Source organism: Oryctolagus cuniculus, chromosome X (assembly GCF_964237555.1).
Source record: "Oryctolagus cuniculus chromosome X, mOryCun1.1, whole genome shotgun sequence".
Taxonomy (NCBI): domain Eukaryota; kingdom Metazoa; phylum Chordata; class Mammalia; order Lagomorpha; family Leporidae; genus Oryctolagus; species Oryctolagus cuniculus.
The window spans coordinates 71990480-72018046 of NC_091453.1; the positions used below are offsets into that span (position 1 = coordinate 71990480).

General features: G+C 45.5%; 1 protein-coding gene across 1 annotated transcript; it reads right to left on the reverse strand.

The window, feature by feature from the left end:
• Positions 1-900: 900 nt before the first annotated feature.
• LOC100359168 (toll-like receptor 13) lies at positions 901-24170 on the reverse strand. Its single transcript, XM_002720225.5, has 2 exons — positions 23751-24170; positions 901-4533 (listed from the first exon to the last, which is right to left on the reverse strand). Exon 2 carries the CDS (start codon positions 4485-4487, stop codon positions 1584-1586), a length of 2904 nt encoding a protein of 967 aa, XP_002720271.3. The 5' UTR covers positions 4488-4533; positions 23751-24170; the 3' UTR covers positions 901-1583.
• Positions 24171-27567: the final 3397 nt, after the last annotated feature.

Sequence of the window (27567 nt, forward strand, 5' to 3'; positions counted from 1 at the left end):
CACGTTTCCTAGACCATGTGTAGAAAATTTAGTCTTTGCTCCAGCATGACTGTCTCACCACTCCCAAAACCAAACCAGTTCTAGTAATTACTGCTTCACCTTTCCTGCCAAGAAGGACTAGACACGTACCTACATGAGCTTTCCTGCTAGGCTACAGCCATCACACTTTTCATGGTGTCATACCCCTCACATCACAGGCTGTAGTTTCAAGGAGTCCTAGATTGCCAGTGCTCAGAAGGTTAACCAGTGATCCTGCTCTTTTTTAGGCTAGCCATGTTATATTAGTTATGTTATTTAGGTCTTAGTTTATGTTTTGTTTTCCCTGTTGTGAAAGAATCAGGAAGAATGAGAAGGATATCTTCCCCCATCCAAAGGGAATGTGATCCTATGCCTGCTAAGAATCTCTGCCCGATTCCTTAGCTGATTGAGATCGCGCCAGGTGTGCAGGAAGTGGTGCGTGTGTGTGTGTGTGTGTGTGTGTGTGAGAGAGAGAGAGAGAGAGAGAAATGTCTGAAGCAGCTAAAGAGGTGAAGATTACCCAAGACCACAAAAGGAACAGAGATTTGCAGGTCCCTTCGGTGTTGGATACCCAAGACCCACCCTATCCCAAGAAAGTGGCAGCACTTCAGGAAGAAATGACTGTGCCCAATTTTAGCAAAAATCCAGTGCCGAGTGTTTCCCAGAAGCAGCAGTGTCCTCAGCTTGGACAATGGACATACAAATGCTAATCCATGTAGACCAAAGACTGGAGAAACTGCCCCAACTTTTTTTTCTTTATGTAAGAATACTAGAGGCCAGTAGGTAAGAATGAGGAAAGACTAATCTAAAATTTTCCACTAGTATAGGCAAACAGGGCCTCAAAATCAGATTATCATTTAATTTAAACAAAATGAAGTCATCTGCTTTTTTTTAAGATTTATTTATCTGAAAGAGTTACACAGAGAGAGAAGGAGACACTGAGAGAGAGAAAGAGGGAGAGAGAGAGACAGAGAGACATCTAGTGGTTCACTTCCCGAATGGCTTCAATGGCCAGAGCTGGGCCAATCCGAAGCCAGGGGCCTGGATCCAGGAGTGCTTGGGCCATCTTCCACTGCCTTCCCAGGCCATAACAGAGAGCTAGATCGGAAGTGGAACAGCCGGGACTCGAACCGGTGCGCATATGGGATGCCGGCACTGCAGGTTACCCACTACACCACAGTGCCAGTCCCATTACATGTTCTTAGAAGGAATACCATTCAATCTATACCTGCAGGAACTGCTTTGAATTAACTAGCTGAGCAATATTCTCAAGCACATATGAGGGTCCTCCTGGTCCCCAGAATTTCAGGTGACTGGTTGTCCCAAGCCCTCCTCTTAATAAAAATGCATGCCTTCTGATCCCCCAACAGTTGCCGAAGCTTCCTCAGGGAGCCCCCTTCATTCCTTCAGTTGCCTAATGGATATAACCCAAATGGTCCTGGGTTTTGCGATCAGGAGCAATCGACGCCCTTGTACCTGCAGAGCTGGTACCTTTAAGTCACACTCAGCCTCTACAGATCTTGGGCAACATTAGACAGCTGAATCTGAGGTTACAAAGCTTCCAGTCACTCGGCCACAATTAGTCGTGCATTGTCTTGCTCCACAGTTTTGTTGCCCAATGCATTTCTAATGCGAGCCCAGAAGAGGGGCCTTTCATGGACATTGTCTGGCCAAGTGATAAAAGTCTGTCTGTTCACAAGTTTCCGGAGTCGGTGGTAATTGGACAACTTATAGTTGGGGATCTCTTCCAGGAAAATCAAGATAATAACATCTTCATGCTCGTAGAACATCTTGATGCTGGCCAGCTGTACTTCAAGCCGACACCATTCACTGTGCAAGTAGTGGTTACTGACCACACACAAAGTTTTCCGGCTGGTGTTGATGGCATTCTGGATGTTCTCAAAGATGTCCACACCTGGTTCAAAGTCCCGGTGATGGAGACAGAGCTTAAAGGTAAGCTGGCCACCTTCTTCTAGGGCTGGAACAAGCTCTTTGTACACCCACAGCTCATCCGTGGCAGAAAAAGAAACAAAGGCATCATAGATGAACTCCTTCTCTGACCTGTGCCATTTAGCTACGTACCAGGCTCTAAATATGTACAGCCCATACCACAGGGATGAAGTTATCTTGGCACTGAACCACGAGAAGACCATGGTCGTGAGGACCACACTGAAGGAACAGAAGAAGTAGACCTTTCCCAGGTCAAAATTACACAAAGCATCATCAAAATCTATCAACAAACTCTGAGAATCTGGATGCTGACAGGGGTAGCTCCGGAGGTAGGGGATATGGACATGAGCTGTGTTTGTTGACCAGTTCTTGAACCACAGATTGTCACAATTGCACTGAAGTTTGTTCCCATAGAGATCAAAGTACGTCAAAGACTTCAAATTTTCCAGATGGCTTTGATTAATGATGTTTAACCTATTGAATCTTAAGGAAAAGACCTGAAGGCTTTCTAAGCCAGAGAACATGCCAGGAGTCAGCGATTCTAAGTTGTTGTTTTCAAGGCACAGTATCTTTAATTTCTTGAGTTTTTTGAATATGGAAGTATTTAAATAGAGACTCCTGTCTCCGGCTTTTGTTCCAGAGATATCTAGCCTTGTGAGGTTTATCAGGGGATCAAACTGCAGGTGGTCCAGGAATACCATGGGATTTTTCCCTAGGAGTAGCTCCTGCAAGCCAGCCAGCCCTTGGAAGAAGTTCACTGGAACAACCTGAAGTCCATGTGCTTGTCCTTCCAGGTTGAGTTGTTTCAAAGACTTGAGGTTCATAAATGGAGGAAATGTCAAGTTCCTTGTAGTTTCATATGTGATTTTATTAAAACCGAGATTCAAAACTTCCAGCCTTTCCAGGCCCAAGAAGAGGTCTTTATGAAAACCCGACAACCTGTTGTATGTCAGGTCAAGATTAGAAAGGTAAGCAAGGCCAGAGAACGCTCTTGCCTCTATAGTTTCCAGGCGGTTCTGAGAGAGAATCAGAACTTGGAGCTTCTTCAGGGATTCAAAGGTTTTGTATTTTAGAGTTCGAATATTGTTGCCTCCAAGATCTAGGCTCTCTAAGTTTGGAAGCTGGGTAAAGGAGTGTCTATCAATTGTCACTATCCAACAATAAGCCAAGTTGAGCTCCTTCAATGAATACAGCCCCTTGAAAGTCATATTATTGATTTCTGTGATGGGGTTTCCAGAGAGAAAGAGTGTCTGTAGGCTCTTCAAGGGAGAAAATGCAAAATCTGGAAGCCATTTAAACATGTTATGGCTCAGGTCTAGGGATGTCAAATTCTGGAGGGAACTCCAGGTCGTGTTACTGACAAAGGAAAGTTGGCACTTTTTAAGATTCAGCTTTTGGAGGCTGGGCATAGCCACAAACTCATTGGCATCGAGGCGACCCAGATCCCTGCTTTGGCTCAAGTCAAGGGACAAAAGTCTGGTGCAGTTGGCAAGATGCTTGATGCCCTCTGCATCAGTGGAGATTTTCTGAAAAGTCAAAGCCTCTAATAGGGGCAAGTCTCTGAGCAGGCGGCACACTGCATTCAAGTTTAAGTGATCACCTCTGAGCTCCCGGTTGCTGAGGTCCACTTCCCTTAGATTCTGCAGGTGTTCAGGTGGAAGCATTTCCGGCTTCACTATTGTTGCACTTAGATTCAAACTCCTCAACTGGGGCAGAGTTTGCACATAAACATGCTGAATGACTTGATGGCTATTCCGGGAGACATCCAGAGTGGTCAGATTCGGCAGGGACAAAGCAGAGAAATTTAACTTCATTAGCTTGTTCCCCTGTAGGCTCAGATGGGTCAAGGAAAGCAATGTCCTGGGGCTTTGATCCAAGGAGATGATACTGTTGTTAGTGAGATCAAGATACTTCAGGCATGGAAGATGCTGGACTGCTTCAAGTACATTGGAAAAATTGGTAATCAAGTTTCGAGATAGGCTTAAATGTTTCAATTTGACAAGAGGGACAAAGGCATCGTGGTGAATATGGGAAATTTTATTGTGGTTCAGGAGCAAGGTCTCCAAGTTGGAAAGGCCCTCAAATGAGTTGTTCACACTTTGAATCTTATTTTCTACTAAATTCAAAAGGGTCAAGTTTTGAAGTCCCCAAAAGGCCCTCTCACTAATCTTCCAAATGGAATTCCACTCCAGTCTCAAGTCCACTAGAGCAGACAAATTAGTGAAGCTATGGGGAGGAAGGACCTGAATTTGGTTCTGTGTCAGATTGAGATGAGTGGTATATCCAGGGATGTCACTAATGGCATCTGTCAAGTTAGTGATCTTCTTCCGAATGCACAACACATGGTGAATGTCTAATGCATACTGTGTGCATTTACTGAACCCGTATGGCTCTGCCAAAGACAGTAGAGAAAGCCCAATTAAAACGGGCCAGAGCTGCTGAGGAGGCAGGGCACTCTCCACGCCCATCGTGTCAGTCCCAGGCCTCAGATTACTGTAAGAAAAAAAATCTCTTTGCATGGGTGAGGCTCATATTTGAAGGAATGGTCTTTCCATCTTAGCTTTGCTGCAAAGAAAAGAGAAAAAATCAGTATAAATTTCTCCCCCCTAGTAAATATTTCTTAGCTGTTTTGATGGAAAAAAAAAAAAACTTTGTCCCAGAGGCAGGCGTTTGGCACAGGAGGTTAGGAGGCCACTTGGGACACCCAAATCCCATATCAGGGTGCCTGGATACGAGTCCTGGCTCCATTTTTTTTCTTTCTAATATTTAGTTAGTTGGTTATTTGGAAGGCAGAGTGACAGAGAGGGAGGGAGAGAGAGAGAGATTGAGAGATATCATCCACCTGTTGGTTCACACCCCAGATGGCCTGAACAGCTGAGTCTGTGTCAGGTCAGACAGGAGCCCAGAACCCCATCCAGGTCTCCTATGTGGGTGGCAGGGCCCAAGTACTGGCTCCACTTCTGATCCAGCTTCCTGCTAATGCACACCCTGGGAAAGCTTCAAGATGATGGGTCAAATGCTTAGGCCCCAACCTCCCATGTGGGAAACCTGGATTGAGTTCCAGACTCCTGATTTCAGCCTGGCTCTGCATATGGGGAGTGAACTGGTAGTGAACTGGTAGATATACAATCCTCTCTCTCTCTCTCTCTCTCTCTCTCTCTCTCTCTCTCTCCTTTTCAAATAAAAAAATTTTAAAGCTTTATCCTGAAGTTAACATCCAAAATAAATCCATTTCCAAAGCACTCCGTGTATCAGCAAAGACAACTTTTATTTCTCCTACAACCAAAATTATTAACACATGGAAGCTGGAAAGGCAATTGCACACTTGATTTAATAAGATAATTAAGAAGTTCCCCAGATCTCCTCTCACTCCTTATTATATCTCACTTGTTATTGGGGTTGATACCTGAAATTCTGCCACTGGAAACTTGGGGGTCTATGGATCTCAGTGTAGTTAAAAGATAATCATCCAGGGTGGGCTTTCGGTTTAGCAATTAAGACACCAGTTAAGCTGCCTGTGACCCATATGATAGAAGCTGGGTTCAACCCCCAGCTCTGAATCCTAACTCCAGCTTCCTGCTAATGCATACCTTGTGAGGCAGTGGTGTTGGCTCACATAGTTGGGCCCATGCACCCATATGGGAGACCGGGAGGAAGCTCCTGTCTCTTGGTTCAGCCTGGCATAGCCCTGGCTGTTGCAGCCATCTGGGGAGTGAACCAGCAGATAGGATTTCTCTCTCTTCTCTCTCTCTGCCTCTCAAGTAAATAAATAAATAAAATTTTGAAAGAGAACTATCCATGGCAGGGGGGAAAAAATCCAGCTTCACAGGTCACCTCCATCTTAACATGAATGAATACAGGAACCCTTGATTTAAAGTAGTTAATGTCACAACTTGTATTTGCATCTGTCAGGCAGGCAATACACATGTTATCTGCACAGTATATACCATTCATGGCAAGCAGAAAAACGATAACTACAATAAGGTTGGGTCTGTAGGTCACTTTCTGATGTGTGCTGCCCAAGGTTTCTCTAGTCTTGCCTCCCAATTTCAACCTTTCCCACAGTCACTTATGGTGACACAGTGAGAAGAATATCAGCTCGGGCAGATCTAGGCTCCAATCCTTTCACAGATTCATTACCCACCCCCATTTAGACAGAATCTGTTTCCTTATCCATGCAAGGGGACAGTGTTACCTACATCCTCATAATGTGCTGATTCAGCAGGAGAACTTAAAATGCCCAGCTCATGCTGCACATGTCCTGAAGCACAATAAAAGCTTATTCTTTTCTTTGCCCCTCAATTCTAGGCTGACACCACCACACCATCTTTGTGTGGGTCTTCTAGACCTTATCGCAGGAGCACTGGTAGCCACAAAGGAAGGAGAAAAACAATACAGTTGAGGTGGGCTGTTTTTCTTTTGTATATATTCCCATAAGCACACAAAGATAAGTGATATATAAATATAAATATTGTATAAATATATATTTACATAAATATAAAATTGCACTGGTTGCAATTTTAGAAATCACAAAAACAAATATCTTTTATAGAAACCATATGGGCACTGGTTCAAGTCCCGGCTGTTCCATTTCTGATCCAGCCCTCTGCTATGGCCTGGGAAAGCAGTGGAAGATGGCCCAAGCCCTTGGGCCCCTGCACCCACATGAGAGACCCGGAGGAAGCTCCTGGCTTCAGATCGGTGCAGCTCCGGCTGTTGTGGCCATCTGGGGAGTGAACCAACAGATGAAGGACCTCTCTCTCTCTCTGCCTCTCTTCTCTCTGTGTAACTCTGCCTTTCAAATAAATAAATAAATTTTAAAAATTTCAGGATGTATTTCTTATCATAAGGTTTAGTGTACAAGCATAGCATTTAGTATTTCATTTAATATGAAGGTATTAGAAAAAGTTCATGAAAATGACTTTAAGGTATAAGTTGATTTTGGTGCAAAAATTTTTTGACCTCTATGCATAGTTTTTTAATAAGACACATTTTTCCATGAACTTTTTGAAGTCTCCTCATCTGGTACTTCTGGGCATTTTAGTTAAAAAATTGGCACCAGGCCTTCAGTTTACAATGTAACCCCTTATTTCCAAAAGCTGGTTTTATAAGAAATTAAGGTTTGGTCTACATCATTTCTTTTTTTTTTTAAGATTTATTTTATTTATTTGAAAGACAGAATTACAGAGAGAGGTAGAGACACAGAGAGAGGTCTTCCATCCGCTGGTTCACTCTCCAGATGGCAGCAACGGCTGAAGCTGCGTCAATCTGAAGCCAGGAGCCAGAAGCTTCTTCCGGTCTTCCACGTGGGCCATCTTCCACTGCTTTCCCGGGCTATAGCAGAGAGCTGGATCGGAAGAGGAGCAGCCGAGACTAGAACCGGCGCCCATAAGGGATGCCAGCACTTCAGGCCAGGGCTTTAACCCTCTGAGCTACATTGCCGGCCCCTGTCTACATCATTTCAACCTGCAACAGCTTCCCCCAAATATTATGTACCATGAATGGCCTAAATAGTAGATTATTTACAAGAAAGGGATTTTACATTTTTGTTTTAATTTTTTTCCTACAGGTGCTGCCCACAGATCTAGAAAATTCAAGCAGCACAACGTGACACACAGTACAACAGCCTTGTTCTCACTCTAATCCCCCAATCCTGCTCCCCAGAAGTAACCACTCATCATTTTTTTCTGTATCCATCCATACAGAAAATGTCTAAAATGTCACCAAGGAGAGTATAGGAGCCTACTGGATGCCAATGCTGGCAGAGGGGAGCCCCAGTAGGGGATAGAAAGGTACACAGAGGGGGAAGGTAGGAGACATCAAAGACAAACTTCTCTCACCAAAAAAAAACACATAATTAAATATGTGGATGTTGTCTAGCACAAAGCTGCCACAGAAATTCTAAAGCTGCACTTCCCAAAATACCCAGAACTTGGCCTCTCCCTACACATTTAAGCAGGAAAATTTCTGAGAAGGGGAAAATACTGTCAGCAAATATGTGGGTACTTCAAAAAGTTTGTGGAAAATGAAATTAAAAGATAAGTTTATTTTGATGCAAAAAATATTGTAACCGATGCATATGAGGGCTCATCAAAAAGTGATGGAATGTATATTGTGGAAAGATTATGCATGGATTTCAAAATTTATTTGCACAAAGATAAATTTATTTTTCAATTCCATTTTCCATGAACTTTTTAAAAAAGATTTTTATTGATTTATTTGAGAAGCAGAGTTACAGAGAGGCAGAGGCAGAGAGCGAAAAGTCTTCCATCCACTGGTTCACTCCCCAAATTGCTGCTGCAGCTGGAACTGGGCCAATCTGAGGATAGGAGTCAGGAGCTTCTCCCAGTGTAGGGGCCCAAGCACTTGGGCCATCTTCTAATACTTTCCCAGGCCACAGCAGAGAGCTGGATAGGAAGTGGAACAACCCAGGCCATAGCAGAGAGCTGGATAGGAAGTGGAGCAACTGGGACTCAAACCAGCACCAATATGGGATACTGGTGCTGCAGGAAGATGCTTAACCCACTACACTGCAGTGTCGACCCTGTCCATGAACTTTTTGAAGGACCCTTGTGTGGAACATACAAGCTAATTTATTCAAAGTAAAACACAATTGGGTGTATTCTCCTTTAGCTACCAGATTCCATCCTGATCCTCTTCTGTCTAATATAGACTTCTATTTTAAATTTTTACCTATTTATTTTATTTGTTGGAAAGGCAGAGAGACAAACAGGTAGAGAAAGACCTCCCATCTATTGATATACTCTCTTAATGCCCATAACAGCTGGGGTGAGCTAGGCCAAAACCAGGAGCTGGGAACTAAACCAGGTCTCCTATGTGGCTAGCATTAGTAGGGAGCTAGAATTGAGAACATAGCTGAGACTCAAGCCCATACACTCGCACACAGGATATGGGCATCCCAAGTGGTATCTTTTTTTTTTTTAAAGATTTATTGATTGATTTATTTGAGAGGCAGAGTTACAGACAGAAAGAGGGAGAGACAGAGAGAAAGGTCTTCCATCTGCTGGTTCACTCCCCAAATGGCCACAACAGTCAGAACTGGATCTATTTGAAGCTAGGAGCTTCTCTGTGTCTTGTCTGTGGGTGCAGGGGCCCAAGCACTTGAGCCATCTTCCACTGCCTTCCAATGCCATAGCAGAGAGCAGAATTAGAAGAGTGGCAGCTGGGACTCAAACTGGTGCCCATATAGGATGCTGGCAGTGCAGGCGGAGGCTTAGCCTACTACACACTGGCCCCCCAAGAGGTATCTTAATTGCTGCACTAAATGCCCACTCCCATTTACACTTGTGAGTCAACATTCCTCTCTGTGTCCTTTGCTGTGCAGTGGCCTGACTGACAACAAGCCTTCTCCTTCCTAGTCCTTATCAGAATGCCCCTGCCAAAACTGACTTTCATTACTAAGTGGCGTACCCCACAGAGGAGAGGGAGGAGCTGCATTTCTGTCCTCACAGGAGCCAAGCCAACTGAATGACATTGCTTTGACTTACAAGGCTCCCCATGAAATGCCCACTGTAGAAACTGCCAATCTTGGCAAGGGAGCCATTCAGAGAGCTACTCAACTAAGGCTTTCCAAAGCATGCACTGCTCTACAAGTACTTGCACAGACAGGAACTAGTCCTAAAATTAGTACCAAAACATTAGCTCACCAAACTCCTTGGGATTTCTTTCTCTTAAGCCTTGATACTTCACTTCAGGTTAGGAAATTTTCATTGGTAGACCAAAAACCCACTTCATTTACTTTTTAAATTAAACTTTTTTGAGATAATTATACATTCACTTGCAGTTACAGGAACTAATATAGATGCCTTACACATCTTGCCTGGTTTCCCCCAATGTTAACATCTTGCTAAACAGCGTCATAACCACAGTATTGACCTAGATGTGACCCACCAATCTTGTTTAGGTTTCCCCAGTTTTACTTGTATCTTGTGTGTGTGTGTGTGTGTGTGTGTGTGTGAATTTTGCTCTATAAAATCTGATTGCACATGCATCAAGGTATATTTGTATATCCACCACCACAGTCAAGATACAGAACAATTATATCACCACAAATAGCCATTAATTTGTTCTCACTTCTATAAATTTCCCATTTCAAGAATATTGGATAAGAGAATGGAATCTCTCCCCCCATCTCTCTCTCTCTCTCTCTCTCTCTCTCTCTCTCTCTCTCTCTCCTTCTCCCTGTAATTTTCAAATAAATAAAATAAATCTTTTAAAAAATACAGTGTTGGATAAATGGAATCTGATGCAGCTCCCTGCTAATGAGCCTGGGAAGGCAGCGGAAGATGACTCAACTACTTGGACCCCTGCCAACCATGTGGGAGACCCTGATGGAGTTCCAAGCCCCTGGCTTAGTCCTGGCCCAGCCCTGGCTGTTGCAGATGGAATATCTCTCTCTCTTTCTCTCTGCCTCTCAAATATGTAAATAAAGCTTTAAAAAGAATAACATTTCAGGACATAAAGTGACTTGTCAAAAGAAAAACCATGGTTTAGTGGGCATTTGGCCTGGTGGTTAAGATGCCAAGTGGAGTGCCCACATCCCAAATCAAAGTGCCTGGGTTTGAGTCCCAACTCTTCCCAATTCCAGCTTCCTGCTAATGCAGATCCTGGGAGGCAGCTGATAACGACTCAAGTAGTTGAATCCTTTCACCCGCATAGAAGAATTGGATTGAGTTCCTGGCTCCTGACTTTGGCCTGGCCACGCCTGAGCTACAGCAAGTGTTTTGGGAATAAACCAGAGGACGGGTGATCTCTATCTCTTTGCCTCTCAAATACATATATACATACATCATTTTTGAAATTAAAAATTTTTTTCATGGTCATCTTTCTATTTGATTATTGTTTATAGCCCTTGCCTATATTCCTATAAAATGAGGATCTTTTTACTTGCTGAATTCTTTATGTGGTGGGGCATTAAGCCTTTGACTGTAATGTAATTTAAAAATATGTTCTCTTAAAAATGGAAGAATGAAAGAGAAAGAAAAATAAATTAAAAAATAGAAAAAATATTTTTTAAAGATTTTTATTTATTTATTTGAGAGGTAGAGTTACAGGCAGAGGCAGAGAAAGAGATCCTCCATCCACTGGTTCACTCCCCAGATGGCCACAATGACCGGAACTGGGCTGATCCAAAGCCAGGAGCCAGGAGCTTCTTTCAGATCCCACATGTGGGTGCAGGAGTCCAAGCACTTGGGTCATCTTCAACTGCTACCTCAGACCATAGCAGAGAGCTGGATCAGAAGAGGAGCAGCTGGGACTGCAACCATCATCCATATGAGATGCCAGTGCTGCCGGCAGAGGATTAATCCACAGCACTGGCCCCGAAAAAATATTTTAAAAATAAATAACTATTTTTTTATTTTATTTAAAAGGCAGAGAGACAGAGATTGCATTACCCACCAGCAGGAAGTTCCCTGTGGTCTTGGAGGAAAGCAGAACTGAACTGAGGGCCATGGAGGCAAATGGAAAGTGAGGGGAAGAACGGTTTTGTGCTGCTGAGGGTGGAGGTGGTGGCAGGGACCTCTTGACCGTGCTGAGGGCTAGAACCATGTTTGAATTCCTGGACCATTTCAGGAAAACCCAAGATAGGGGCAGAAAGCTACTGTGCAGATCACTGGGGTCTAGAATTACTTGTGCAACAAGAATTGGTAGCAAGTGGGGTTGAAAGGGATGGGTGGTAGGGTGGATTGCAGAGGGGAGCTGTAAATCACCAAGATCCGGAAGGGCTGACTTTAAGGAACATGCAAGAGGCTGATCCAGAAAACCACAATGTACTTAGGTCCCAATCACTAGGGAGCTTTGAGAGCAGATGGGGCTTTGGACACTCTGGGTCTTTCCCAGTTGACTTTTCAGTTGGGAAGTGAGACGTGGAAAATGGCACTTGGACAGAATATGGTACAGGCTACCACTAACTTTGATTCTGTGGATGAGATTAGAAGACAGTTCGAGGAAGATGAACCCTGAAATTCCACTAAGAAGTACCTAGGCTGATTGCCACCCACGTTTTCCTTTCCTAACAGAGACCAAGATTTTCTTGCTGATCCTAGCCCTAGATATAACCACTGAGCTTCACTGCCAATCTAGCCTTAAAAAGTAATTATAGAGTCTCAGATCTGGAAGGGAACTCCAAAGGTCATCAGGATGTTGAAGAAGGCCCATTCCAAATAAAGGCAGGAAGAGAAAGTCTGCAATATTCTGGGCTATAGAAATGTTTGTAGGGCTGGCATTGTGACATAGCAGGTAAAGCCATGGCCTGCAGTGCTGGCATCCCAGATGTGTACTGGTTCAAATCCCGGCTGCTTCATTTATGATCCAGCTTCCTGCTAATGTTCCTGAGAAAGCAGTGGAGGATGGCCCAAGTGCTTGGGCCCCTGCACCCACATGAAAGACCCAAATAAAGTTCCTGGCTCCTGGCTTCAACCTGGCCCAGCCTGGGCCATTGCAGCCATTTGGGGAGTGAACCAGTGCATGGAAGATATTTCTCTCTCTCTCTCTCTCTCTCTCTCTCTCACTGTCTATCACTGTCTCTCCCTCCATCTCCCTATAACTCTGCCTTTCAAATAAATAAAAGAAAAGAAAAAGAAATGTTTGTGTACTGGTTCCTCCAGGTTCTGATCTTCCAGCCTTTATTCTCTGCAACTTAAAACTATGATGTTTTATTTGACTGTTCTACTACTACACCCCAATAAGCTCATCTTTTAATTACATTTTCCACAGACCTTTTGAAATCTCCTTGATATGAATAAACAAAATGTTATGAGTTGAAGTCTCCAAGCTTAGTTAAACAACATTCAAAGATATTTAAAGGCTTTATACGTATAATTTTGAAAATGTTTACTGCTGGCTATCTTTGAGAAATTATAAAGAACTAAATATTTTAGTTCAGTGGATCAACAATGTTATAAAGTTGCTCAAACAGCTAATACAATATTGGATTAAATTAATGAAATATTTGTCCCCCTGCACTAGAATTGTTCTGTTGACCATATAGCCAGGGCAGCCAGGACTGGGCTAGGCCAAAACCAAGAGCCAGGAGCTTCTTCCAGGTATCCCACGTGGGTGCAGGAGTCCAAACACTTTGTCCATCTTTCTTTTTTTATTATTTATTTATTTATTTGAAAGTCAGAGTTACAGAGAGAGAGGTCCTCCATCCGCTGGTTCACTCCCCAGATGGTTGCAACAGCCAGAACTGTGCCCATCCGAAGCCAGGAGCCAGGAGCTTCTTCCAGGTCTCTCACATGAATGTAGGGGCCCAAGGACTTGGGCCATCTTCCACTGCTTTCCCAGGCTATAGCAGAGAACTGGATCAGAAGAGGAGCAGCCAGGACTTGGAACCGGCACCTATATGGGATGCCGGCACTGCAAGAGGAGGCTTTTACCCACTGAGCCATAGCACTGGCCCCGGGCCATCTTTCACTGCTATTCCAGATGTGTTAGCAGGGTGCTGGATCAGAAGTGGAGCAGCTGGGAGTCAAACTGGCACCCATATGGGATATCGGCACTGGAGGTGGTGGCTTTACCTGCTATGCCACAGCGCTGGCCCCAGGGAGCATATCTTCTTTATCTTTGAATATATGAGGGTGTTTAAAAAAGTTTATGGAATAAAATGGGCTGATGTTGTGTTTACAGTGTGTTAAGTCACCACCTGCGACTCCAGCATCCCATATGGGCACCAGTTCATGTCCCGGCTGCTCCACTTCCAATGGAGCTCCATGCTAATGGCCTGGGAAAAGCAGCAGAAGATGGCTCAAGTACTTGGGCCCAAGTACTTGAAGCTCCTGGTTCCTGGCTTTGGCCGGGCCCAATGTTGGCTGTTGCAGCCATTTGGGGGGGGAGCCAGTAGATGAAAGATCTCTCTCTCTCTCTCTCTCTCTCTCTCTCTTTGTCTCCCCCCTTCTCTCGCTGTAACTCTTTCAACATAAATAAATAAATATTTTTAAAAAGTTTATGGAAAATGGAAATAGAATATAAGTTTATTTGATAAGATGCCAAAAAAAAAAAACTTGAAATCATGAAAGGATCTTCCAAGAGTTCATGGGAAGTGTGTATTGTGAAAAAACTATGCATACATTTCAATTTTTTTACCCAAATAATCTTATCTTTTAATTCTGTTTTTCCACCAACTCTTTGAAGTACCAGATAGGGTGGTCAGAACATAATACAACCTCAGCAAAAATAATACAAGCTCAGCAAACATGAGCTGAGTTGATTTGCTCTCCAGCACACTTTATGGATAAACTTAACCAGAGATGGGGCCATATAGGAATGATCTGTCTTTGAGCTACCAAGCTGTCAACACTGAGAATCTGCAAACGTGGCATAGAGGATGTAGAGGGGAATTCCTGTGTTGCTGGGAAGGTTGGACTACAAGTTCCTTAATGGCCCTTCCAACTCTGAGTCTATGGCTTTGTTTTTAAATTTTAAATTGGTTTTTTGGGGCCGGCGCTGTGGTGTAGCAGATAAAGCCGCTGCCTACAGTGCCGCCATCCCTTATGGGCACTGGTTCATAGTCCCAGCTGCTCCACTTCTGATCCAGCTCTCTGCTATGGCCTGGGAAAGCAGTAGATGACCCAGGTCCTTGGGCCCCTGCAGCCACGTAGGAGACCTGGAAGAAGCTCCTGGCTCCTGGCTTCTGATCGGCAGACCTCCAGCTGTTTCAGCCAATTGGGAAGTGAACCAGCAGATGGAAGGCCTCTCTTTCTCTCTGCCTCTCCTCTAACTCTGACTTTCAAATTAATAATAAAATAAATCTTTAAAAAATTTGTTTTTGCCACTTCCTTCCTTCCTTCATTTATTTTAAATGGCAGACAGAGATAGGCAGACAGAGAGAGTGAGAGAGAAAGGGAGGGAGGGAGGGAGGGAGGGAGAGGGGGAGGGGGAGGGAGAGAGAGAGACAGAGAGACAGAGAGACAGAGAGAGACAGAGAAATGAGAATATCTTTCACCCAGTAGTTCACTTCCTAAAAGCCCCTAACAGCCAGGGCTGGGCCAGGCCAGAGTCAGGAGCACAGATCTCTCGTGTGGGTGGCAGGGCCCCAGGTGTTTGAGCCATTATCTACTGCCTCCCAGGATGCACATTATCAGGAAGCTGGAATCCTGAGCAGAGCCAAGACTTGAACACAGGCTCTCCAACACGAAGCGGCATCTTAACCAATGGGCCAACAAACACCCAGCCCTATGGATTTCGTAGTCTGCTTGTACTCTCAAAAGATGGCACAGTATGGTGGCTGCAAGTATGGAATCTGGATCCAGATTGCCAAGACTGAACTTGTGACCCTGCCGCTTGTTAACTTTATGGCCTGGGACAAATACTTGACCTCTCAGAGCTTCAATGTCTTCATCTGTAAAATCGAGATAATAATTTGTCTTAATGCATTTTGTGTGGGTAATAATAATACCACAGACTGGGTTGATTATAAAGAGGATTATCTGGGCTCACAGTTCTGCTCCTAGGTCAAGGGGCTACATCTGGTGATGGCCTTCTTGCTGGTAAAGTCTTGAATTTTGAAAAGTTTGACCCTAAGGATAGCTCAAAGGAAGGCTGACTTCCAAAGCCCAGTATAAACTGTCCCTGATAATGTGACCCTACACCATGCTTGCTTTTAGGAGGCCTCTCCATGGATTTTTTTTTCCTTTGCCAATCTGAAATGTCAGGATCCTATCTCGGAACCCTTGAATGGTGGAAACATGCAAGCCACTTTCTCATCTGTTGGTCAATGCTGGCGATGCTGCACTAAGGAGGGACTCTCTCAGCTTTTGGACCTAAGGCACACTTGCTGGTTTAGCAGACATTTGCGAAGCCAGTCCCAGCTTCAGTGAGTCATCCGCAGCAAATCATATATTTTCTTTTTTTATAGAAAACTTTTATTTAATAAATATAAATTTCAAAAATACAAATTTTGGATTATAGTGATTTTCCCCCCATAACCACCTTCCCACCTGCAAACCATCCCATCTCCTACTTCCTCTCCCACCCCATCTTCATTAAGATTCATTTTTAATTATTTCCATGCATCTGTAGCCCCATCAGTAATAGCTCCCTTCAGCCTGCCTGCCTAAGGATCAAATGCAGTTATGGAAGTACACAGTCTTGCATTTAATGCTACTGTATTTACCTGTGTTCAACATGCATCAACCCCAAATGCACATGAACATGACCCCATATTTATGCACATTTATTATGATAGGAAACCAAGAGATAAAATGATAGGTTGGCTTAACTGCAAGCAGAAGTTCACATTATTTCACTGATGGTCCAGAATTCAATATTTACATGAATGAAATAATTATTGCCCTGAAAAGCCACTTTTAACATAAGTATTATAAAAAGTTGAAATTCCTGGGGCTGGCGCTGTGGTTTAGTGGGTAAAGCCGCTGCCTGCAGTGCTGGCATCCCATATGGGTGCCAGTTCGATTCCTGGCTGCTCCACTTCCGATCCAGCCCTCTGCTATGGCCTGGAAAAGCAGTAGAAGATGGCCCAAGTCCTTGGGCCCCTGTACCCACATGGAAGACCCGGAAGAAGCTCCTGGCTCCTGGCTTCAAACCAGCACAGCTCTGGCCATTGTGGCCAGTTGGGGAGTGAACCAGCGGATGGAAGACCTCTCTCTCTCTCTCTCTCTCTGCCTTTCCTTCTCTCTGTATAACTCTGACTTTCAAATAAATAAATAGATCTTAAAAAAAGAAATTCCTCCCTCCAAGAAAGTGTACCCATGTAATGGAGATGGTTTTGCTGTCATATACACCTTGGCATCATATATGTATATGTATAGAAGTGTATATGGCATCGTATACACCTTGGCAAATGTGAGTAGCCCCCCTCACTGGTCTTTTCCTCATCCTTGCCTGCCTCCTCCACACTTTAGATGATGACAAGCACTCATCCCACTTCTAAAATGGAGAAGTGAAAGCAAAAGTAGTCCCTAGCCCAAGCTCACAGACTGTGTCTAATGGAACCTAGAACAAATAGGAGATGATGAAATAAGAGAAAGAACTAGAGATGACTAGTTGGAAGTACAGAAGGTTCAGGGGTCCCACTGTCCTTCATTCACTGTTTCTGCAGCATCTCTACTTCCAACCTCTTCACAGAGGAGGCCAACTGCTTCTTTCAGATCTTTCAGAGAGGACAGAGAGCAGTTCTAACAGCTAGATCCCAGCATCTCTACCAAGAAGCACAGTTGTCACTCTACTTAGGCCTCAGTTCCATCACAGAGGCAGGCCCTGAGCCAGGAAATGCCATCTGATCCTACAACTCCATCCTGTAACTCTGACAAGGGAATGGAAGGCCCATGACAAAGACAACACACTCCCAAGTAACTTGCCCTTAAGAAGAGAATGAGGCAGGGCCGGCGCTGTGGCGTAGTGGGTAAAGCCGCCACCTGCAGCGCCGCCATCCCATATGGGCACAGGTTAGCATGCCAACTGCTCCACTTATGATCCAGCTCTCTGCTGTGGCCTGGGAAAGCAGTAGAAGATGGCCCAAGTCCTAGGGCACCTGCACCCGTGTGTGGGAGATCTGGAAGAAGCTCCTGGCTCCTGGCTTCGGATCAGCCCAGCTCCAGCCCTTGTGGACATTTGGGGAATGAATCAGTGGATGGAAGACCTCTCTTTGTCTCTCCCTCTGTCTGTATCTCTGGCTCTCAAATAAATCAATAAATCTTTAAGGCGGGGGGTGCTGCGTCATAGCTCACTTGGTTAATCCTCCGCCTGCGGCACCGGCATCCCGTATGGGCACCGGGTTCTAGTCCCGGTTGCTCCTCTTCCAGTCCAGCTCTCTGCTGTGGCCCAGGCAGGCAGTGGAGGATGGTCCAAGTGCTTGGACCCTGCACCTGCATGGGAGACCAGGAAGAGACACCTGGCTCCTGGCTTCAGATCGGCGTAGCTCTGGCCATAGCGGCCTTTTGGGGGGTGAACCAACGAAAGGAAGACCTTTCTCTTTTTCTCACTGTCTAACTCTATCTGTCAAATAAGAGAGAGAGAGAGAGAGAGAGAGAGAGAGAGGAGGGAGGGAGGGAGGGAGGGAGAGAGGGAGGGAGGGAGAGAGGGAGGGAGGGAGGGAGGGAGGCTCTCTCTGCTGCCTGAGCAACAGAATCACCCAGGGATCCTGGGCCCCACCCGCAGAACCTGTTTTAAACAAATGCCCAGGTGCACAGCCAGGATTAAAAGCTAAAGTGCTAACTCAGTAGTCCTCAAACATTAGCATGGGTCAGAATCACCTGGAAAGCTGCTGTAGTTTAGGGAATTTAAGGACCATTCTTACCCTTGACCCCCCTCTCTAGACCAAGTGAATCTAAAGCTCTGGGAGTTCGGCCTGGCAATTCATGGCTTAACAAGCCCCCAAGGTGAACACATTTCATGTATTTCATATACTCAGATTTAGGAGCACACTGATACTTCCCACGCTCTCCTCCCTCCCGCTTGCACTCCCACCCTCCCTCCTCCACCCTTTCTTATTCTTTCTTTTTTATTTTTATTTTATTTATTTTATTTTTTATTTTTTTGACAGGCAGAGTGGACAGTGAGAGAGAGAGAGAGAAAGGTCTTCCTTTTGCCGTTGGTTCACCCTCCAATGGCCGCCGCGGCCGGCGCACTGCGGCCGGCGCACCGCGCTGATCCGATGGCAGGAGCCAGGAGCCAGGTGCTTTTCCTGGTCTCCCATGGGGTGCAGGGCCCAAGCACTTGGGCCATCCTCCACTGCACTCCCGGGCCACAGCAGAGAGCTGGCCTGGAAGAGGAGCAACCGGGACAGAATCCGGCGCCCCGACTGGGACTAGAACCCGGTGTGCCGGCGCCGCTAGGCGGAGGATTAGCCTAGTGAGCTGTGGCGCCGGCCTCTTATTCTTTCTTTAGCCTTGATTTCTAACAACCCCCTGGCCTCCCCCTCATTTGGCCCCTGCACCAAATTACTGCTGAGGAGATCAGAACTAGCCCGGTTACCAAGTCACCCTCTACTCGGCACAACACTACAGAAACAATTAGTGCACAACCCTTCCAAGGTCACCAAGACTAAGCAGAGGAACACACACACACACACACACACACACCTGTGGGGAGCAACTGGGAGCAACTCGGACTAGACTAAGTTACTGGAATTAAGACTTATTCTATGCATCTGCTCTCCCACAATATGGCGCTGGGAGAGGAGGAAACAGCTTCTACACAGCTGCCTCCAGTTCAACCAATAAACAGCAGGACCTGCTCCTGATTGGAGGAGAGCAGCGTACTTGGCGTGTGGGTAGCAGAGTTGGGATTGGTGGAAGAGGACTATAAAGGAGGAGAGAGACAGCATGCACCAGGAACATCTATCTGAAGGAACACCTGTGCAGCCCCCGAGAGAGCCGACCGGCGGTGTGCCGCTCCCCCACAGAAGTGGGGAAAGTGGCTAGGGGGAACCGCCCTTCCACGGAGGTGGAAGGGACGGTAGCCAACCCGGGAAGAACCAGCAGCAAACCCGGGGAGGGCCGAGCAGACAAAAGAACAACGCAGGGTCCTGTGTCGTTCCTCCACGAAGACGGGGAGCGACAACACCCCTCTAGCCTAAACGGTGACTTGATCAGCCCTCACCCTGACTGTTGATGAGCAGCTTAATATGTTATCCCTCTTAGTATTTTTTTTTGTTCTACTTAATACTTTTGGTTGAATACTGTAATCAATACACAATTCTTAAGTGCTGAAACTTAACTGAAAAGTGTTTGCTGTTAAATATGAGTGGGAATAAGAGAGGGAAGAGATGTGCAATTCGGGACATGCTCAAGCTGACTTATCTCAAACAGTAGAGTTAGAAACATACCAGGGGATTCGAATTCAATCCCATCGAGGTGGCATGAACCAATGCCATCTCACTAGTCCCAGTGATCAATTTCTGTTCACAATTGATCATAATGATAGGACTAAGAACCAAAGGGATCACATAAACAAGACTAGTGTCTGCAAATACTAGCTGATAGAATCAAAAAGGGAGAGAATGATCCAACATGGGAAGTGAGATACACAGCAGACCCATAGAATGGCAAATGTCCTAACAGCACTCTGGCCTCATAATCAGCCCTTAAGGCATGCGGATCCGGCTGAAATGCCCATGAGAGTATTTCAGGCATGGAAAGCCAAGACACTCTGGGGGAAAAAAAACCTAAATGAAAGATCTCCGTGAGTGAGATCCCAGTGGAAAGAATGGGTCATCAAAGAAGGAGGTACCTTTCTCTGAAGGGAGGAGAGAACTTCCACTTTGACCATGGCCTTGTCTAAAAATGATCAGAGTCAGTGAACTCAGGGGGCTTCCATAGCCTTGACAGCTCATGACAAGAGCCTAGGGTGATTACTGATGCCATAAGCAAGAGTGTCAATTTGTTAAGTCAACAACAGGAGTCACTGTGCACTTACTCCTCATGTAGGATCTTTGTCCTTAGTGTGCTGTACATTGTGATTTAATGCTATAACTAGTACTCAAACAGTATTTTTCACTTTATGTTTCTGTGTGGGAGCAAACTGTTGAAATCTTTACTTAATGTATGCTAAACTGATCTTCTGTACATAAAGAGAATCAAAAATGAATCTTGATGTGAATAGAAGGGGTGAGGGAGTGGATAAGGGGAGGGTTGTGGGTTGGAGGGACGTTATGGGGGGGAAGCCATTGTAATACATAAGCTGTACTTTGGAAATTTATATTCATTAAATAAAAGTTTAAAAAAAATATCACCTCTACTTGATAATGTCAATTTTCCTCTCAACCCTGGGACCTCTACAACTCCTGGTCTCTGACGGGCAGGGCTGGCCTAGCAAGGAACAGCAGTCTTTCATCTTGGTGTTTTCTAGGGCCTGCCTAGTACAGATTGCACATGTCCATCACCAGCCAAATCAATCATTTTCTGTTTGGAAATAAGCTGGCCTCTGAGAACAAAAGCCTGATCTTGTCACAATTACAAGGGTCACCATTCCTCAGGACAATGCCTGGGTTTCTTCCCAAGGGCCAATGATTCCAGTGTGGTTACTCACACCCTTCAAAGAACATTCCAGAAAGCAGAAGGGACCACAGGACTGCAGGAAGCTGAAAATGTGGGAGAGGAGACCTAGTGTTTTTAAAAAGCAGAGCTTCCTGACTCATTCTAACCGATGACTCACACTTGTGAGAAGTACAACACTCCTTCAAACACTGCCCACTCCATCTGTGAAAAGGCACTGTGAGAGACTCAGTTGAAACGTTGCTGTAAATTCAAATATAAATCACTATTTAATACTATTCTTAAGGCATGTGTTTGGCACAGTGGTTGACACCTCTTGGGATACCCGCACCCCATATTGGAGCTCCTGGATTCAAGTCCAATTCCAGCTGTCTGCTAATGCATACCCTGGGAGGCAGCAGGTGCTGATGGGTCAAATGCATGCAGATTGAGTTTTGCACTCTTGGCTTTGGCCTGGCCTAGCCCCAGCTGTTGTAGTTAGGGAATGAACCTGGAGATGGAAGATATCTCTGTCTGTCTCTCTTTCTCTCTCTGCCCTTCAAATAAAATAATGACATCATATTTAAAAATGAATACATATTCTAGGATTTCTCTGTGGAGTTGAGCAGAGTGAATGTTTCCATTACACCCTTGGAAGGCTCTTGACAATGCTGTTATTTGAACATTGGGGTGGGCATGCAGGAGATGAGAGGGAAAGCCATCCAGAGTCCATGCTCTCATCTACAATGGTCTATGGGCCAGAAAGAATGCCCAGAAAGAATATACCTCAGACTTGCTTAGCACTTTACAACTTAACAGTCTTTCACATGATTCTCCATGATGAAAGGAGGCCCAGGTAGCTTGAGCTAGCATTGAACTAGCAAGTGGTATATGTGACTGAAAGTCAAATCCAGCTCCGGTGACCTCAAATCCTGTGCCACAGCCATTCATCAGAGGCAGTGCAAACAGACCCTGATGCTTGCTCCCTAAAGGCTACTGTAGGGACCCTGGGTAAAGTGGGCCCAGAGTTCTGTCTGGAATTGTACTTTTTCCTTCTAGTTACTTGCTCTTGGTACATCTGAGGTTGGTGAAAAGAACCACTGCAGTGGTCAAAATGAAAATTAACTCTATGGGGGTGGGCATTTGACCAAGCAATTAAGTGCCAGTTAAGATCTCTTGTCCCGGGGCTGTATCGTGGCATACCAGGTTAAGCCGCCACCTGAGACACCCACAACCTATATGGGTACTGGTTCAATTCCTGGATGCTCCACTTCTGATCCAGCTCCCTGTTAATGTACCTGGGAAAGCAGCAGAGGATGGCCCAAGTGCTTGGGACCCTGCAAACCACGTTGGGAGACCCCAGATGAAGCTCTTGGCTTTAGTATGGCCCAAGCCCCAGTTGTTGCAACCATATGTGAACTGAAAGAGGGGATGGAAGATCTCTCTCTTCATAACTCTTTCAAATAAAATAAATACATTTTTTAAAAAGATCCTGGGGTCAGTGCTATGGCATAGTAGGCTAAGCTTCTGCCTGCAGTGCCAACACCCCATATGGGCGCTGGTTCATGTCCGGCTGCTCCTCTTCCCATCCAGCTCTCTGGTATGGCCTGGGAAAGCAGAAGATGGCCCCTGCACCCATGTAGAAGACCCGAAAGAAACTCCTGGCTCTTGGCTTCAGATTGGTGCAGCTCCAGTCCTTGTGGCCATTTGGGGAGTGAACCAGAGGATGGAAGATCTCTCTATCTCCCCCTTTCTGTCTATAAATCTACTTTTCAAATAAACAAATAAAACCTTTTTAAAAAAGACCATTATCCCATGTCATAGTGCCTGGGTTTGATACTTGGCTCCAGCTCCTGACTTCAGTTTCTTTCTGGGAGACAACAGTTATGTCTCAAGTACTTGGGCCCCTACCACCTACAAGAGAGACCTGGCTCCTGGCTTCAGTCTGGCCCAAATCTAGTCATTTTAGGCCTTCAGTGGTGAACCAATAAATGGAAGTCCCCCTCCCCCTTCTCTCTGTCTCTTCCTCTCTCATAAATTAAAAAATAAAAATATCTGCTTGCAAAATGAACATTTAATCTTTCATATGGTACTTAGCTCATTAGAATTAACATGAAAGTATGTTTTTAGGAGTTGGTGTTGTAGCATAATGGGTTAAGCTGCCACCTGCAACAATGGCATCGCATATGGATGCTCCACTTTTGATCCAGCTCCTTGCTAATGCACCTGGGAAGGTAGCAGAAGATGGCCCAAGTGTTTGGGCCATAGCAACCATGTGAGAGACCCAGAGGAATCTCCCGGCTTTGGCCCACCCAGCCCTGGCCACTGCAGCCATTTGAGGAGTGAACCAGAGGATGGAAACTCTCTCTCTCTCTCTCTCTCTCTCTCTTTCTCTTTTTCTCTCTTTCTCTCACTCTCTCTGCCTCACTGTAACTCTGCCTTTCAAATAAATAAAATAAATTTTAAAGTACATTTTTAAAGCATTGTAATAACTTGCACAGCAGATTCTGACTAGTAGTTACAGCAGCACAATTTATAGGATGTACATGGGAAACCCAAATTCTGAACAGCTGCTGAAGCCATTGAGTATGAATGGAGAGGTATAAGTAGCAGGGAGCAGGGGGGCTTGTGGGTATGAAAATAAATGCTAGTCCACTTCCACAAAATGCCACTGTCCATCTGGAGCGAGTTACTTTGAAGAAGAAATAATTTTCTTGATCCCTCTGTCTCTAGTAATGCTACCTATCTCTTGGTGCTATTCTAGGAAACTCATGTCTTTTCCAGAATTCCTTATACATTGTGGGACTGCTGTCAAGGAAAACAACATACCTTTGAGTAGCTCTTAGTACGTGTTCCTTTCGTTCGTCTTTCTGTAGCCAGATTTTCTTTCAAATAAGGACCTTCTCTAGTGGGAATCTTCCAAACCTCAAGATAATTTCTCAAAGCTCTTACGACATGGGTCCGAAAGCATAAAGCATTTTGTTCCTCTTCAGACTTCGTCTTTTACTGTGTGTGTCAGGGAGATTTTTCAAAAGTGCCCAAAGCCTGCTTGCTGCATTTCTGATGAGCGGATTTCACCTTCTGCCCACCACAACTTCCTCCAGGTTTCGTACTCTTTGAGAGCTCTCGAGCTGCTTAGCTGGTTCAAGCTCTGTGTTCGGAGCAGTTCCACCCGGCATGCCCAGATTGCACGTGTGAAGTGGTGAAGAGAGACCTCTTTCCCCCTTTTTCTTCCTAGAATTAGTGTACTTCCTCTTTGTCAAGGTCTCAGCTGTGGTCAAGCCTTGTGATCAGGCCATCTGACTCTGCTTCCTTCCACTCTGATCCCTTCATTCTACCTCAGACTTGGCTGCCTGTTTGAAGAAATTTCCCATGTTACCTGGCCTTTACTTTGGTGTAGGGTACAGAATTTGTTCTTTCTCTTAGAAGGATGGGCAAGAGAAGCTTGTGAGGAGACTGGATCCTGAAGCTATCACGATATCAACAATTGATTTGAGGTGACTAGCAGAGGCCAGGAAGAAGAAACACCCACAAAAACCCTTTTACAGGGTAGCCCTTAGCGGAACTAAGACACATCTAGCTAGACCGTGGTGCTTTAACCTTTGTACCCTCCGCTCTCCATAGCTCTAAAAGCAACAGGGCCCAAGGTTGCCTCCTGCCAGTGTGTCACACTCCAGAGCTGGGGGAGTGCCTTTTCCTTTGGATAGCACAGGACTCCTCACTTTTAAGCATTGAAACCACAAGGAGAGATGTATCTCTGTAGCAATGCCCTCTCTGGTGGTGGCGGTGGCAGGGAATACTCACCACACTCTCATACTATATATCCTCCCTGGTTTTATAATAACAGTTAAAGGCAAAAATCCTAGTGCATTTATGATGTGCCAGGCACTATACTAAGTGCTGTATATGTATGTATGACAAACCACTCTAAGTAGTGTCCCAATTTTTATTTTTTAACTTCCATTGGTGGACTTGGGCTATTTTATTCCAAATAATGTCACTACTTTTTGAAAAATTGATTATTTATTTTATTTATATCAGAGAGAGAGACTGTAACAGAGAGGCAGACAAAGGTCTTCCATGTGCTGGCTCACTCCCCAAATATCTGCAACAGCCAGGACGGGGCCAGACTAAAGTCACGAGCCAGGAGCTTTATCCTGGTCTCCCACATGGGTGGCAGGGACTGAAGTACTTGAGCCAGCATCTGCTTCTTTTCTGTGGTGTACAGTAGCAAGAAGCTGGATGGGAAGCAGAGCCAGAAGTTGAACCAAGGCATTCCAATATGGGATATGGGGGTCAGAAGCAGCAAATTAACCTCTGCGCCAAATGCCCACCCAACACAATTTTAAATGAGAAAACAGAGGCACAGAATGATGAAATAAGTAGCCCAAGGTCACTCAACCAGCAAAGAGCATGGCTGCCATGGCATAATCTGTTCACCTGGGATCCTTTGGGACCTCTCTTTATCCAGCCTTCTTTCTGCTGGTGGATTGGTAGTGCCTTCTCCTTAGGATCCTGAATCTCTCTTAGGGCACCGCCAGCTCTTCTGAAAATTCTGGATATGCTGTGAGGTTTATGCTTTTTTAAAAATAAACACGAAGTACCAGCGCTGTGGCATAGAGGCCTAAGCCTCCCCCTGCCGTGCTGGCATCCGATGTGGGCGCCAGTTCGTGTTCCAGCTGTTCCTCTTCTGATCCAGCTCCCTGCTACGGCCTAGGAAAGCAGTAGAAGATGGCCCAAGTGCCTTGGCCCCTGCACTTGCATGGGAGACCTGGAGAAAGCTCCTGGCTCCTGGCTCCTGGCTTCAGATAGGCTCAGCTCTGGCCGTTTCTGCCATTTGAGGAGTATGGAAGACCTCTCTGTTTCTCCCTCTCTCTCTCTGTAACTCTAGTTCTCAAATAAATTAAATATTTTTAAAAAAAAATTTGGGAGCTGGCACTGGAGCTTAGTGAGCTAAGCCTCTGCTTGCAGCGCCAGCATCTTATATGGGCGCCGGTTCAAGTCCTGGCTGCTCCACTTCCTATCCAGCTCTCTGCTATAGCCTGGGAAAGCAGTAGAAGATGGCCCAAGTCCTTAGGCCCCTGCACCCCTGTGGGAGACCCGGAGGAAGCTCCTGGCTCCTGGCTTCGGATCGGCGCAGCTCCGTCCATTGTAGCCATCTGGGGAGTGAACCAGTGGATGGATGACCTCTCTCTCTCTCTCTGCCTTTCCTTCTCTCTCTGTGTAACTCTGACTTTCAAATAAATAAATAAATAAATATTTTAAAAAAAAAAGGAAAGTGTTTTTTAAAAATTGAAAATTTGATGAGCAAAGAGAGCTCCCAGCTGCTGGTTCACTCCCCCAAATGCCTGCAACAGCCAGGGTTGGGACAGTCTGAAGCCGGGAGCCAGGAATTCAATCCAGAACTCCCAAGCAGGTGGCAGGAATTCAACTCCCTGAGCCATCACCAGCTGCTTCCCAGGGTATGTGTTAGTAGGAAACTGGAATGGGAAGCCAAGTAAGGACACAGACCCAGGCATTCTGATACAGGATACTTGGTGCCTTAAGCAGCCATCTTAGCTGATGTACCAAATGCTCCCAACCCTAGCAGATGCTTTTCTTAAATCAGTACACAACTCCTCCGCACCTTTCCAGGGTCAGATATCAGATCAGCCAATTTCTCAGTCTGCACTCCTGGAGAAATACCTGGAGGGAGGAAGGAGAAAGGAAAATGGCTGGGACTGGCACTGTGGCATAGCGGGTAAAGCTGCTGTCTGCAATGCCAGTATTGCATATGGGTGCCAGTTTGAGTCCTGGCTGCTCCACTTCCGATCCAGCTCCCTGCTAATGCACCTGGGAAAGCAGCAGCAGATGGCTCAAGTCCTTGGGCCCCTGCACCCATGTGGCAGACCCAGAAGAAGCTCCTGGCTCCTGGCTCCCAGCTCCCGGCTCCTGGCTCCTGGCTCCAGCCCTGACTGTTGCGGCCATTTGAGAGTAAACCAACAGATGGAAGATCTCTCTCTCTCTCTCTCTCTCTCTCTCTCTCTCTCTCTCTGTAACTCTTTCAAATAAAATAAATAAATCTTTAAAAAAAGAAAGAAAGAAAATGGCTGATTCCGAATTGATTTGCTTATGATACTGTGTTAATTCCTCCTGTGAATAGGGATGGGTGTGGTGGAGAGCATCTTTTCTGGTTCTCTCCTAAAGGATCCACAGATGCTGAAGATGTCACTGTATGATCTTTCAAGAACAGCATCAAGACCTACCCAGTCTTTTTTTTTTTTTAATTTTTTTTAGTAAAATGAATGGGGAGGGGCGGTGTGGGGAGCAACTGGGACTAGACTGTTACTCGAATTAAGACTTATTCTATTTATCTGCTCTCCCACAATATGGCGCTGGGAGAGGAGGAAACAGCTTCTACACAGCTGCCTCCAGTTCAACCAATAAACAGCAGGACCTGCTCCTGATTGGAGGAGAGCAGCGTACTCGGCGTGTGGGTAGCAGAGTTGGGATTGGTGGAAGAGGACTATAAAGGAGGAGAGAGCCAGCATGCACCAGGAACATCTATCTGAAGGAACACCTGTGCAGCCCCCGAGAGCGCCGACCGGCGGTGTGCCACTCCCCCGCAGAAGTGGGGAAAGTGGCAGGGGGAACCGCCCTTCCACGG

Bases quoted from the DNA above. Each gene is read 5' to 3' on its own strand.
- LOC100359168 (XM_002720225.5), bottom strand. From the start codon at position 4,487: ATGCAAAGAGATTTTTTTTCTTACAGTAATCTGAGGCCTGGGACTGAC.